The sequence below is a fragment of the Xiphophorus maculatus genome, chromosome 10, assembly GCF_002775205.1.
Source record: "Xiphophorus maculatus strain JP 163 A chromosome 10, X_maculatus-5.0-male, whole genome shotgun sequence".
Taxonomy (NCBI): Eukaryota; Metazoa; Chordata; class Actinopteri; order Cyprinodontiformes; family Poeciliidae; genus Xiphophorus; species Xiphophorus maculatus.
In genome coordinates, this window is record NC_036452.1 from 11,706,175 (window position 1) to 11,721,770 (window position 15,596).

The 15,596-nt window shown below is 37.5% G+C and overlaps 1 protein-coding gene across 3 annotated transcripts; it reads right to left on the reverse strand.

The window, feature by feature from the left end:
• Positions 1–715: 715 nt before the first annotated feature.
• LOC102221357 (transmembrane protein 150A-like) lies at positions 716–15,176 on the reverse strand. 3 transcript variants are annotated; one of them, XM_023341044.1, is made up of 8 exons: positions 14,556–15,176; positions 12,828–12,917; positions 12,228–12,275; positions 10,080–10,166; positions 8,814–8,881; positions 5,918–6,045; positions 2,307–2,484; positions 718–1,659 (listed from the first exon to the last, which is right to left on the reverse strand). In XM_023341044.1, exons 2-8 carry the CDS (start codon positions 12,890–12,892, stop codon positions 1,412–1,414), a joined length of 822 nt encoding a protein of 273 aa, XP_023196812.1. In that variant the 5' UTR covers positions 12,893–12,917; positions 14,556–15,176; the 3' UTR covers positions 718–1,411. The 3 variants fall into 3 exon arrangements, with proteins under 3 accessions (XP_023196813.1, XP_023196812.1, XP_005794724.1); XM_005794667.2 differs by having other exon boundaries at positions 719–1,659; positions 12,828–12,948; positions 14,556–14,974; XM_023341045.1 differs by lacking the exon at positions 14,556–15,176 and having other exon boundaries at positions 716–1,659; positions 12,211–12,275; positions 12,828–12,911.
• Positions 15,177–15,596: the final 420 nt, after the last annotated feature.

Consider the following 15,596-nt stretch of genomic DNA (forward strand, 5'->3'; position numbering starts at 1 on the left):
ATTATTTTTTTGACCATGTTTATTTTGTTGAGGTTTTTGGGGGGATAAAGAAAGAAAAAACGGTGCATAAGTGTGAAGTAGAAAGAAAAGATGCAGTCTTTGAAAAAAAAAAAATCTGTAAACAAAAATCTCATTTAGCATTCAGGGTCTTGATTTAATACTTTGTTGCACCACTAAAAATTTCACTAAAATTACATCTGCAAATCGTGTTGTCCTGTTGGAAGATAACCCTTCACCTCGATCTCAAGTCTTTTGTGGCCTTAAACAGATTTTCTTCCAGTATCACCTTAGGCATTAACTCCGACCAGCTTTCTTATGCATTCTGAAGAAAAGTATCCCCATAGCATGATACTGCCATAACCATGTTTCATACAATGGCTCTTAAGAGTGGCTGGTTTCCTCTACACAAAGCACTGTAAATGATAGCCAAACAATTTACTTGAGTAAAATTAAGATTCTGCACACCTTGCAGTGAAGAAATCTAACTTGGAAATGCAAAAACTCACAGATCTGCGCACATGTGCACAGATCTGCACATGTGATAGATCTGTGTCTTTCATGTGCAGACCCATGAAAGAAGAGCCCCTTCTTTCACGTGTCCTGCTGTATTATTTAGTTGATCTATGGCAACTGAAATCTATTTATCTTACATGCAGTAGTCTGGGCACTCTTTATTTCACACATTAAAAAAATCAAGCGCCCATTTTTCATTTTGCTTTATTTTCTAGTCTGTATGCTCTCTACAGAATTTTATTTCTCAAAACAACAGCTGATGAGATCAAATATGCAACAGAGCTGAGATTATATGCAAAATCGAGGCATCTACCTCGACATTATGTTGCATTAGCCTGCATATTATAATCTGAAAAACAAATCACATGAGCTGTTCAGAGTAAAAACAAATACTCATACCAGAAGATTTTGGATGGAAAATCCACTTCAGATGAAAGAAAATTATTCTTGGCACCCAGTTACGTCCACCCATTGTCTGAAGCTTTTGGAAAACCTCACCTTAGCGTCGACGGAAAGGGTGCGAGGTGGTGATGTAACAGAACTTCCTGACAGAAAACAATACCCAGGCTCTGTGTCTGAACATTTCAACTCTGAGAGACATCTGAGGCACTTTTTGAAGATATTTGTTCAGATGAAAGGCAGCTCCAGCTGAGGATTCAGAGGGTGATCATTACATAAGGACAAAGTAAAACAAACAGCGAGAACTGTGTCCACACGTATAGGTCGTAACTGGCCTCTGTCTTCAGGAGGGCACTTGTGATATTGTGCAATGTTACGCAGCGTAGCAGACTACAAGTCTATGAGTGTCTCTGGTGCTGAGGCTACTGAATGTGCAACATGAGCATAGCAATTAGGGTCTCCCTCCATGTTTTACACAGTGACCTCCAGTGAGGTTCCATTAAAGGATTGACAGGTTCTCTGCCTGGTGGTGGCCGGGCCCGCCGCTAATCTCCGGCTTGTGAGCAGTGAGGGAGAAGCTGGGGAGTCCCCCTCCTTTGGAGAGAACAATCAGGGTGTCGGCTGACACCCCTCCAAACTCAAAGGCAAACGTCCCATAGAAGAACATGATGACCATGCAGTAGATCCACTCAAAGATGGCGGAGGTGTGCTGCAGGGAGAAACTCTCCTGGCAGAAAAAAACTCCACCTGGTGATGGGAGGTTAAGGAGAAACAACACACTACCCCAGATCTGATGGGCAGGACAAAGCAAATACAACGAGCTTTGTTGATTGGTTGAACTGAGTTATCAGTTTTAAAATGTCATGTTAATTGCTATCTGAGCCTGTGTTGAGCTTATTTCAGATCTTTTTTGCGTTCTGAGTGAAAACTGGCACCATCACAGTCTGTTGATTAGCAGGTAATGTAATTTCATATCTGATTTTACCTGAAATGTTTGAAAATATAGACGGTAAACACTCAGTAGATTTCAGACAGGTTAGTAGGGCATTAAACTGAAGCAAACAAATCAAAGAAGCAAACAAATCTAGAACATGTGGTCTAAGAATGAAACCTTCCCTTCTAAATATAAGCATTTTAGTTTGGAGGAGTTTCCAGCTGACAGACTTTAGAAATTTTTCAAGTGCAATAACTTTAAGATCCTGTGTCACTGCCATGTAAAGCAGTCTGTTCTCCAGCAGAGGGTGATGTTAAGTTACCTCTGAACTTGTGAGAGGGAGGTGAGCAACCTCAGAAGTAAGATTTTGCAAGTAAACAAAACCCTAAAGGCCTTCAGCAAACTGCTCAAGAAAATCTAAACTTTGGAGAAAAATAATAACATTTCACACAGAGGATACTGAGCACCAGGGCGATCAGTGCAAACAGAGCCATCCCCACTCGTATGTGACCCATCCAATACTCCTCCTGGGTTTTGGCCAATCTGTAGGTTAGAGCCGCTTGGAAGCTCACAAACAGCATGCTGGATGGGAACGCCACTCCAGCACCTACATAATGAAGGACTTTGGCAAAATCCACCTGAAATAAACACACAAATAATTAGTAATCTGAACAGAGACAAAGGATAAAGTTTATTTTCTACAAACCTTTGTTTTTCCTGAACCTCAGCCTTTTAATCACTGATGTACTATCTTCACTTGATAAGCTACTTGATCATATGACCTAAAAGTTAAGACAACAATACCTACAAAGACACAAATCTTGCTTGTAACTTCTAAGAAACTAAATGTTTCCTGCTAACATGCCAACTGAATGTATTGTTTTAGAAAATGTTCCCAACATGTTTAGAAAAAAACTGGTTGTTTCAGATTATACACTCATCTGTTTTCACCTCTGACCCACAAATATGGATCAGCACTGTTTCTTGTCCAATCAAGATAGCGCTCTCACATGTCCGTATTGAATGATTACTGAGTGCTTTTCTAAACTTGCTGACCAGAGCCTCATTGCAAATGTTCAAGCAACAAATGTTAGACTATTACTTTGCTGTCAATTGTGAAGAAATAAATAATTGAAAGTGCAAACATTTATTTAATTTATATTAGATCAGGGGAATTTATTTGGATTTACACCATACATTTGTGTGGATAGATTAGTAGGGAATAAAGCTGGTATTCATCTACAGGTTATTCTAACTCCTCAATGAAGTAATGATTCAATCAGTGATCAATCCTATGGGACAAAAAGCAAACCAGAACAAGTTGGGAAAATCAAATCTGCACCAGATAACTCTCTAACACAGCAGCATCCAAAGGTTTTGTATGGGCAAAATCAAGTAAAAACTTGTCAAGTATAAAGTATTCCAATATAGATTTTTTTTTACTACAATAAAACCTATTAAACATCATGCAATTTAATTATTGAAATGAAGGAGTCAGTGTTTTACAATTGAATGGGTAGATGACTGCAGATAAAAACACTAAGAGTTTTATATGGTTGCCTTGTAATATGAAAAGTCTCCAATAAGCTAATACATTCTGGGTTTTTTCCCCCTACTTTCTTGGTATAGGATTGTTTTTATTTTTTTCTTGTTTGACATTTGACTCATTTTCATTGGGAATGTTTTCATTAGCAACGCTAACTTTATGAAAAAAAAACGAGTTTGCTTTTGAATAAAAGTCATCCAATAAAGGTGGTCAAAATTACTATTAAGTATATGTATAAAAAAGTGTGACTATTATAAATACAGTGTTGGTCTTACTAACATTTACTATTGAAACAAGATTTCAATTGGTCAGTAAGCAAAATCTCCTCCTGTACCAACCACCTGTGCTGGTCAGCAAGATATGTAACACCCTCACATTGTGGTTGGGAGCCAGGAGTACAAATGGCCCCCGAGCCCCACTTTTTCACACTTTTTTGGTCAGAAAAATCCCGAGATACTTGACACTGTAACATCTGAGTTAAGAGAAGCATGTATGACTCCTCAATAAATCTACCAGCTGTCCTGCACTTCTTACAGAAACGATTCTTTTAAGATCCCACCACAGCAAGGGTGTTTTCAGACTGAACAAACAGAACTTGAAAGAACATTTATTTTGGAAGGTCTACAGAGAATGGACAATAGAGAACGCTAGATGGGCCCAGCAGTCAGCACACAGCAGTCTTCATGGGAACATGATGGGAGAGTGTTATCAATCCCAGTGGCATTTAATAACATCTTTTGAGACGTTCAGTGTGTGATTGTTTTGCTGTTAAACTTCCTGCCAACATAGCCACCCATATCTTCTGGACAGGTGAGCAAGATTTCCTGTTATTCTATCATTTGAGTATCAAAAATTGATCAATAGAATCAAAAATAAATCATAAATAATGTTTTACTTCATCACCAACATTTGCATGGAATAGTTGATTCCATTTCTTAATCAATGAGGCGTGAAATTACACATCATATAGATATGAATATAAATTCTAATTGGAGATCAAAGAGCATATTGCTATGTACAATAACTCTACATCCTATTGGTATTTTGTTCTGATTAGACTTGAAATTCTTGCCAAGATCAAACGTAAATATTAAACAAACCAACAGCACAAAAGCTGGAAGTGGTGTGAATAACTCACAATGAGATTACAGTCTGACTGGAAATTATGTAACTCCATAGATGTTTTAAAAAGTCTTAAAATAAATGTAACTTGTAAGAGTTGCATTTGTTTTTCTCACAGCCACTTGTCATGGTAGAAAGAACAAAAAAAACAACAACATGAAATTCCAGTAAGACAAATGTCTGTGTTGTTGTTACTGTATCTTTTAACTTTCCATGCATTGATTCTGACGATCTCATATCTCATCTTCAGATATAAAATAATGTACAGTATTTAGTGTTTTCAACAGTCTATGTTGTTTGCAACATAGACTTTCAGTTATGTATATAAAAAATCTACACACGCCTGGTAAAATAGCAAGTTAATTAAGGTAAATGAGTGTTATGAATCCTTTCGAAACCTTTTCCACATCTATCATCTATGCACTCCCTTAAAGTAAAACATTTTTGATTCAGTTTCAATATTCATGATGTTTGATGTTGCTGAAAAATAAAATACATCTTAAGCTTTCCAACAGAAACCTGATGGTTTTCGGTAAAAGCTGACCAGTTTTTGTTCATACATTTCTCTACCTTGGCAAAAGTTTAGCTTTAATAACCCCAGAGCACCATGTTTCAGTTTGGGTGTTGTGCTCTTTTGGTGAGGTGCTGTGTTGTGTTGTTTGTTCAAAACATACATTTTTGGAATTGTTGAGAAAAGAAACTCATGTTTGGTTTCATCAGAGCACAAGATGTTATTTCACAAGGTTTTGGGTGATTGTTGCCAGATCTTGCATGGTCTCTTTGGAAGAAAAAGCTTCATTCAACCCTTTCTTGTTTGTCCAAATATATGGAGAATATTTAGTTGTAACATGTAGAACACAACCAGTACTACCCAGAAAACCCTGAGGCACATTGGCAGTTCTTGTTTGAGTCACACTGAGTTAGCCTTGTTTTCTGTCAAACTGGTCTCCCTACTCTTAACAGTTGGCTTTTGACTCTCTATAATCTGCACACACATAAAACAGTGCCTCAACAATTAGTTTACACATGTGCACAGTTATGCCACCAGATTATTACAGCTTTTAAAATTTGATTTCCTTTTTCCATTTAAAAATGTTATTATGGCCTCATTTTTTCCTCACCCTGCCCTTTGATTTGAATATATCTTAATGTTTAACTAGTGTTTTAATTAAAATGTTAGACCTCAAAACTATACCAACATAATTGTGAGCAGACTACCTGGAGCCTGTAGAATTCAAAACGGGTCACCTAACCTCATCTTACTCTTAATTTACATTCAGTAAACGATAACAGGACCAGAGAAAACTGTTTGCAAAGGTGAATCCTAAACACATCTTTACCCCTCACTGTGCTTCTCTGCTAAGGATCCAGAGATAAACCTGAACTCATAGGTGTTCGATTACCTGGAAGTTTCCCACCATGGCGAGACCAGCAGCACAGATCCACCCAGTGGAAAGGCTGGCCATGTTCAGAACACAGTTCTGGTGCTTCTCAATCACGTGAGCGTAACGCAACAGAGTGACTAGCATCACTGAAAAGAAAGAGAGAAAATTACACATCATTATATTATCACACCTTCTTTATCCTAGGCACCTGGCCTCTTTTTCTTTTCTGTTTCTTTTTTTTTTTTTTGGAAATATGGTGGAAAAATTCAGCCTCTGTTAAACACAATACACTGTTGTCAGTTCCAGCCTTGTTCCTGTTTTTGTTCCTCCCCTCCCCCCACATGTTTTTATCTAACCTGCCTCTGCAGCGTTTTCTTGTTGGCTTAAAAAAAAAAAAAAGAAGTTTTGCTCAAAGCAACTCCAGCTTGCTGCATGATATGAGCTGCGACAGAATTAGCAGCAAGCTCGCAGTTTCCTCCTGCGGTGTGATGCTGCAGATTCCTGCAGTTTGTTTATCAAACAGTTCCATCAAAGCCTCACAGCATCGTCGTCGTTCACATCTGGCGCTCATCATGCTACAAACTGCTCAGAGAGCCTGTTTGGACGTTCCTGTTGGCAGTCCAACTGAATGCAGCGGTTAGCTTTTGATGATCAAGGGAACACTGTGTATGAAATCCATGTTCAAATTTGTGGATATTCTGAGCATTTCAAAGGGAAGTTGGACAGTAAGGCACTGATTTGTAGGGCATTGACAATTGCCTTTCATCAAATCTATACTAATATCTTTGAGTAAAAAAGACAAAAAAAAAAAAAAAAACTCACAAACACAAACTCCGGATTGTGTTTGCTATCAAGGAGGCAGGAATATTTTAATTCCTGAAAAATTTACAGAAGCATCCTTTAGATTTTCTGTGAGAATGTGACAGACCAACACAAGAACGCACATAATTAACAGCTGGTAGGTAAATTGTAAGTGTTTATCAAAATTCTAACAAAAAATGCTGGTCATACTTTTCAAATCTTACTTTTTTGGAGAAAAAAAGATTAATAAAAAATTAAAATGATGCATTCCTTTCTTTCCACATTGCAGTCATATTGTACATTGTGTCATTCTATCACATAAAATCCATTAAGAGTCAAGTTTGTGGTTTTAATGTCTTACGCTCTAACTTTCTTCAAAATCTGAAGAACTAAACTAAAATTGTTATGCTTTGTACCAGTTAGAAAAAACCCAAGTTACACCATTATTGACTTTGTTGGCTTCTGTAGGCAACACCTTAAATGTGTTATTTCCAGATGTGAGAAGGTGCCGCACTTATCTCAAACAATTAATTTCGAGCACAACCACCAGCGGAAAGACCAGCCATAATTATATTCAAAAAGGAGATTTTTCTTGTTGTATTTTGATAATAAATGTATGAATCAACCTCAGAATAAGAAACAGAAAACCTTATGAAGACACCGGGTAACACTGACAAGAAAGTATCAATACCTACAATGAATGAGTTCTATTCCAGCATGAGGGGAAAGGCTACTCAAAGAGGAAGAACGCATTGCTGTAAAAGCCAAATTACAGTTGGCAATTGCACTTTTGGAGCAAAATCTTATGCTTTTGGAGGACCTTTTCTGTGATACAAAGAGACTAAATTAAAATGTTTTCCCATTATGACAATGTTTCATTAGAGGAAAAAAAGAAAGCTTTCAGGCCTTTGAACACCAACAACAGTGAAGCATGAGGGTAGCAGCCTCATGTGAGCTTTTTTTTTTTCTTTTACTGCACGAAGGCACTGAGGCATTTCAGAAAACAGATAATGAGGAAAGAACATTATGTGCAAATTTGGAGACGTCAGCCACAAAGTTAAGCTTGTACACAAATTAGCCTTCCGAACAGACATTGACTCAGGGCGTACAGCTAAATAAGTTACAAAGTGGCTCAAGGAGAGGAAAGTCAATGTTTTGAGGTAGTCATCAACAAGCCCTGATCTCAGTCCCATAAACCTTTTGAGCAGAGCTCAAATGGTGTGTCTGAGGAAAAACTGACTCAGTTAGGCCAGCTCAATCTGGAGTAATTGCACAAACTATTTTGAAAGGCTTCTGGAAGAAAATCCAAAACATCCGGCCCAAGTCATTCAGTTATTTTGCGGCAACATTTCATTCATGTGCTCAAACGTTTTATATATGATATCAAAATAGCATAGTTGAAAATATACATACACAGTAAGGTACCACCAATATCCACTGGTTAGGGACAACAAAGATCCGCTTGGCCGTGTGATTAAAAGTCACTTTATGTGATCAGATGGGAAAAACATGAACTCCTAATGTGTTGATTTCAGTCAAAGCTGTTCTCGGTCCTGTTAGGAAAACCCCTGTCACACGCTTCTGCCTCTTTGATGTCAGAACCCCACTAAGTGTGCTCTGTAAGGCCCAGGACAAACACCAGTTCCTCCAAACTCGTACAACAAGACATGAACATGTGTGGAGCATTTCCCAAAAGCTCCTGTACCCTCTCAGCCAACTCTTCCTCTTCCCTGTAGGCCTCCCTTAAAAATCCATAAAACCAACATACACAGCACACAATGGGTCCTGAACTCAGAGAGGACCACCCAAAATAGATGGTTTAAAAAAGTTTTGGCACACAGTGGAACGGAAAAGCTGCCCCTTTTGTCCAGAGGGGGAATGTTTGTGGTTCATGTGGGGCATAAAAAAAAGTGTCCTTCAAGGAACTGAGTAAATTTTTCCCCCCTCAGATTATGGACTGAGATTTGGATCAAGCTTTGGATTCTGGGGAGAGAGGACCAAGCTGGAGCTACTGCAGCTGGGAAAACAAGCTTGAACCTTTTTGATCTGTATGATCACTGTGCACACATGTAAAAGTGGGTGTCTCTCTGACATTAGTTGTTAAGACACTTACCCAAGAACGCTCCTGTGCTGCATATGAGGCTGAAGAAACAGCTTTCAGGTGGCAGAGTTCCACATTTACTGCAACAGAAAAAGACAGAAGCATGAGCCGACAGCAAAGCACTGTAGGTTAATGTCCTAGTTCAGTTGGTCTCAAATTCAGTCATAATGAGCAGCATTCATATATAGTCATGAATTGAATCCCTTAGCTGCGCTATAATACAATTTTGCACATTTGCTGTTTAATGGTAACTTAGCTGCACTTCAATAACTTTGTGAGATCTTTATCAGCTGCAATATGTGAACTATGAACAAACCACATCGTTACTTTAGGAGGAAAAAAAGCTGGAAATGTGTCCAACATAAACTCCTTGTTCATTCCTCTGCAGGGGGGAAATCGTTGTTTGCATTCTGCGGTGGCAATTCAAAGAGTGGTGAAGGATCTACTATTTGCAACACGAGCTCCATTTATCGTGGAGGTGAAAAGGTCCCTCTGATCTCAGTCGAGATCGTGATCGACAGTTAGGCAGAATTTACCCTCATTAGCGAAATTTCTTCATTTGAAAGGTAGGAACTCTAAATGATGACAGGTCAGGAAATGAGGAGGAACTTTGAAAATTACTGTTCTGAGTGACCAGGCTGGTTGTGTAACACAAGGTCAACAAAACAAACTTATCAGCATTTTAAATATTGTATGTCAAGGCTAACATGACTAGGCAACACAATTACATTTTTTTTAGTATGATACATCAACAGTTTTTGTTGAAACATAATTTTTGCTGGGGGAGCTGCGCACTAGCATGTCAGCATGTTCTCCCTCTGCACGTGTGACTCTCCTGGTACTCTTAGAAACTTGACTCCAAGCACTTTTTTTTTTCTTTTAAATATTTTTCCCAAACAAAAATAATACAATCTGATTGCCAAATAGACTTCTAACTCCAACTTAATACTGTTTTAATCTCCAGTCCTGCACAGAAAAACAAGTGGAGGACATATTCACAAAGGAAGAAGAAAGTTCCCATTTATTTTCATTTTCGGGGAATTAAAAGCAGATTTAAAATGACAGGAAAACACAACACTGCAGAAAAGCCAACAGCCATGTCAGATGATATGTACGATTATTCACCCTGAATACTTTCTTTTGTTTGAAAGATGCTGACAGAGCTTAAAATACTTAAAATGCATAGCAGAACAGGGATTAGAAAAACCATGAAATCTGCATGTGAATACACATCAAACAGAGCTGAACTCTTTACGCAAGAAGCCTGACACCGCTGACCTGATGAGGGGTATGTTGTCCAGGGTGCAGCACAGTTCAGGTCCTCTTTGAGATGGGAGCTGTTCCTCGCAGGACTCATTATACAACCTGCAAAGACACATGTCCATGTAGTCTACTCATTCAGTGTGCAGATACGATTCCCTGAAAAAAAATAACATATATTGAAAACTTTAAAAGGAAACAATTTGTTGTTGCAGTAGTGTAATTTCAATCTGAAGACTCACCTGGTGTTAGTGGTAAATTCTACTCACACACCAGTTTAGTTATTGAAGGACCGCACAGATGGATGCTTGGGGCAATTCCTTTTTATATCCCACTTGGTGAGACCATGAGACAAATGTCAAAACACACATACTGCTACCTCAGCGACTCAGTTCAATCAGCTGGGCTTCTGTAGATGGATAGCTTTATCAACTACCTTTGATTGTATTACAATTTGAATTAAATTTGAATTGGATCTCAATGAGAGTCTCATTATGTGCCTGATAGGACTGTGGTAAACGTAACAATAAGAATAATCTTCAAGCTGAGAACATTTAATCAATGTAGATAAACTACCTTGTCAACAAAAAAGTGATTTGTTTTTTCAAGAAAATCACTGGCGACACATCTGTCACCATGGTATCACGACAATCATTACTTTGTAGCCTACAGCGCCCTTTTGTAAATACGGCAAATAAAACAGCGTACTAATAAGAGTATTGGTTTTGAAGAAAAAACAAGGTTCATGTAAAATAATATGTTGAAAGATTAAATTATTCTTTATGATCAATGTGAAGATCTTCATTGGGATTGCAGAACTAGAACTACTCTATTGTTTGTTGGCTAGCTTTTTGCATGTTTCCAGTGGTGTTTCTTTTTTTTCCCTGCAATATTTTCCTTTGTTTTTGCTGGTACTTTAATTATTTGTCTTTGGAAATGAGCTCCAAGTTTTTGGGGTTTCCTTCACGCCAATCATTAACTCCTTCCACAGATTCTCTATCAGATTCAAGTCAGTCACTCCAAAACCAAATTAAAAATTACTTGCTAAATATTACTTCCAGTCAGAATCACATGTTGATCACTAAAAGATTACTTTAAAGTTCAATTATTTTGGGTTTAACTCTGGATAATATGGAAAATCTGATCAACTTTAAACGTAAAGTGTATGTTAAAATTTTTTTTTTATGTATTTGTGTGACTAATTGTTGCGTGTACCAATAGTTGTGCCACTGGCGACTTTGTTAAAAACATTTTTAGGCTTTTTACATATTCTAGGGGTGCCAATACGTGTTTGCATACATTCATAAGATATCTCTCCTAAGATGAAACATATCTAAAATGTATTTTAAAACAATTCCAAGTTTAAGAAAACTACTCCAATCTCCAGTTATATTTTCACCTTAAAGGTTCATTATAAAACATTTTTTGATGCAAAAATGTTTTATTTGTGAGCGAAATAAATGTTTGAACACGCTGTTAATGGTTAAAAAACGGGCTCAAACACTTGTCGCGTCACAGCGCTCATTTTGCTCAAATGACAGGAGAAAATTAACCAAACATATATAATTTGGTTAATTATATATATTTGTAAACCTCTACCTTCAACATTAGACTTTCAAAAGCATTTTTTCTTAATTTCTCCTTCCTTGAGATTATAACTGACCCTGGAGAGAGGACGTGCTGGTGTGTGTCGAGTAGAGACTGCTCAGGAAATAAACATGTCTTGGGTGAAATGTCTACATTTCACAACTCATTTTCTCTGTTTTGAAAGCCAAGACCCAGGCTGCATGCCATCCTACATACGTTTCTTTTTACATGAACAGATGAGGTTTTAAAGCAAAGCAGCTTCACCATAGCATCTGAAACATGGTCATTTAAAAAGGGTTTGCTTATCTGTATGCAGATAAAATGAGAGCAATGTCAAATAAAATCTAATGAGGGGAACCAAACCAAAGAGATAAATTAGCCTATATGTTTCTTCTAGTAAGAGGCAACAGCCAGCTTGATTTGACAATGTTCAGTGGATGCTTTCCACCTTTAATGTTTCACATATGCAGCATAATAACAATAACAATTATCCATCCATCCATCCATCCATTTTCTTACATTATTATTATTATTAATATTATTATTATTATTATTTGTGTACATGTTTATGTCTTTTACCAGTTGTGCACAGGGCAGACATGCTGGTTGTAGAGGGCCATTGCATATCTGTAAAAGAACAAAGAAGATAATATTAATAAAAGAAAAGTGAAACAGGAGAGCAAAAAGATTAATCTTTTCATTGCTTTGTTGTGTGTGTAATTCTGCTTAATTCTCTATCTTTGCATAAAATGTGACTAACGGCAGATTCAGGTCTACAAACTTTAAGTAAGACGAGGCGCCTTCTCTCACTGGCTTTCATCAGACATTGGTGGCTATCTTTTACCCAGCACTGTGACTGGAGAGAAGAAAATAGTTCTGGCAACAGTTTCTAAAATTGAGGTGAAGTTTAAAAGTGCACACTCAAAAAAAACCTAAATACTAACAAAACCATCCTCTGATGAAATTCTGTTTACTTTGCTGCCAGAGTATTGTCTTTGCAATATGTCATTTAGCAACATTACTTTTTTGTCCCAGCTTTGCTTTGTTACAAACTTCTGCATTGCTTAGCTAAAGTACTAATTAGAAATTTAGATTGTGACAAATTTGCTGCATTTTTAAAAATAAACAACTTTTCCAATCAAAAGAAACATGCCTCTGAAAAAGTCTGAATGTACTCACACGACCCATATTCCTGTAATGGTGAAGACTGGTAGGCTGACTGGAAGGATCATCCACACAGACATGTTGACCACCGGCAGATACTCACTCCTGTAGGACCAATCAGGGCCCACCGCCGTGACTTTCAGGAGAAAAACATTTCATCCCAATTTTCATCTTTCTTAATCACACAACCAGAATGCACTTATGATACTAAAGTGCTACAATATGCTTTAAGTATGACCTCAGATCACAAAATCATCTTAAATCATATTAAAAACCAAAGAAAATCTAATGCCGCTCCTAACATGTCTATCACAGATATTATTCCTGTCTTGATTCCTTTCTTATTAAAAGATTCAATGGAAATGATTTATATAGATGGCAAATGTTGACTGATGTACTTAAGATTAACAGTGGGGTACCACAAGGCACTGTGCTAGGTCCTTTGCACTTTATAAAATACATAAATGATATTTGATCGTGCAGATCAAAGCATGACATTGCGTTGGTGCAATTCTGGAACAGTTGAAAGCAAACTGACATTTTCAAAGAGATTGTTTTACATGAATAAATCCACAGTAAATCACAGTTGGGATGTAGAGTTTGGATAGATGCCATCTGAAATATCATAATCCAAAAAAATAATACATCCAAGTAGTACATTTACACACCAACCAGATTAATATGGTACAAAAGACAGCTGCAACCATGATAAACCTTATATTTCTGTACCTTTTTCTTTTTTTGTTTACTCAAAACGTAAATTCTGGCATTTGCAATAAAAAGATTTTTTTTTAGAAAAATGTCGTCATAATAAACACATCTTTGAATGCACTACCGAACATTACTTCAGCTTATACGCCTTTGTTCTTCAAATTTTTTATAAGAACTGAATAAATAATATTTTATCATAAACTTTCTATACTTTAAATATACCGAAAATGTTCCTCTACTTTCTGTAAACTCTTGGGAGTTTTTCTCAGTCAAACAAACAGAGACATCTGGGAATTTTTAAACTGTCTGTGCTACTTTACAGATTAAATGGATGAGGGATAAATCATTTAGGAATGCAACTATCAAGCAAGAGAAGATAAGACAGAAAAAGATCAGTGCAGCGTGCCAGCAGTGAGCTGTGACACACTCCTTACTGACTGATCATGAGATTTTGAATACAATGTGATAGTTACAAGTCTTTCGTGGTGATAATGATGTTTAATGACTCTTAGCTCTAATGAAGTTGTATATCTTTGCACAAAAACAAGGCATATCACGTGAGTTCATATGCATTGTGAACAGTGGACTGAAAGCCTCTTACCTTTTTAACTGAAACTGTCACCACCAGGGATAAGTTCTAAAGTAACTTCAGTCTATTGCAACAAGTTGTCATTTCTCCTTGGTCAGGTCACAGACAGTCTGCCATAGTGTAATAATTTGAATTATCCTGGATTTTTCAAATATTTTAAGGACTCACTGCATACTAAGGGAAGGAATGGGATGTTTCCAGTAAACTAGTGAAAAAGCGGTCAAGACTAATGAAAAACATTATGAGAATTAGTGATTACAAGAAAGTCTGACTCATTCATATCCAAATATTAGGACTTACACCATTCCCCCCCCCCCCCAAGTAACCCAAAATATATAATCTAACCAGTCCAATCTGAATGCCTTGATGTCTTTCATTAGCAAAGCTCAGAGTTATGCTTTCCAGGTTTTCCAACATACACAGCTTCAGTACACAACTCTTACCTTGTTTTCTTTATTCAAGGGTTCAGTCTCGGTGTCTCATTTCAGTTCCTCACTGCCAGAAAACCCTGGTCCTGCCGGTTTCATTGTCCAGAAGAAAAACTGCCGCAGGTTTGATGCCTTATCAAGATCAGGAACGAGGCAACTGCTGGTCTCTCTCGTCGTCTTTCATCACTTCTTTCTGGCTCTCTCCCGAATGCGTTGTGATCCAAGGAGGAGAGCAGCAGAACCGTGGTACCTCTAACTCCTCCCAAGTCTACTCTCTCCCCAGAGTAAATGGAATGTTATCGCTGGACATATTGACTCTCATTTTCATTTTATTTGTGTAAGGAAAGTGGTCGATTTTATCCTCTTTTTCACTTTGAAGTGGAGTAAGTAGACTCCAGGATCCAGTAGCTCTAAAGGTTCAGCACACTTTGTCCTCTTTGAGGATTTCAAAATGGGAATCTGCAGCGTGTGTCTGTTTTGTTTTTGTTCTCATTAAGCCAGGTCAAAATGGTCCTCATTAGACCAAAGTGCTTTCCAGAGGAGCACAAATGCAGGTTTCTTGGCCTTTTCTCAGTTTTAGACTTTGTTTTTGGCCTAACAGTACATTTATACTGACTGCGGGCTCTCTAACTGAGCTTTAACCCAGTTTCAGGGTAAAAAGGTAAAAGTTAAAATGGAACACAACCAGGCAAATACTAGATACAATGTCACTCTAACTGACAGTTCAATGTTGTGAAGCAATAATGAATCTGTTTGCCAGTTGAAATAACTTCAAAATGCTCCATAAATGTAACAAAAATAAATTACATTAGACAAAAAAAAAAAAAAAGAAAGAAGAAGAAGCAAACGATTCCAAAACAGTTTCGCATAGATTCTTGAGTGTCTGGGTGAGTTGCCGCTGCTTTTCCTCAACGTGCTGAAATGTAAATACTCAAGGCAGCAACACAAGAAACACTGCAACGGAGTGGAGATGAAAAAATAAAGGCGAAAAAAAAACTCTGCAAAGCCACAAGAGGGCGCTAAGTCCTGGATATACCGTCAATGTGTTTAGTTGAG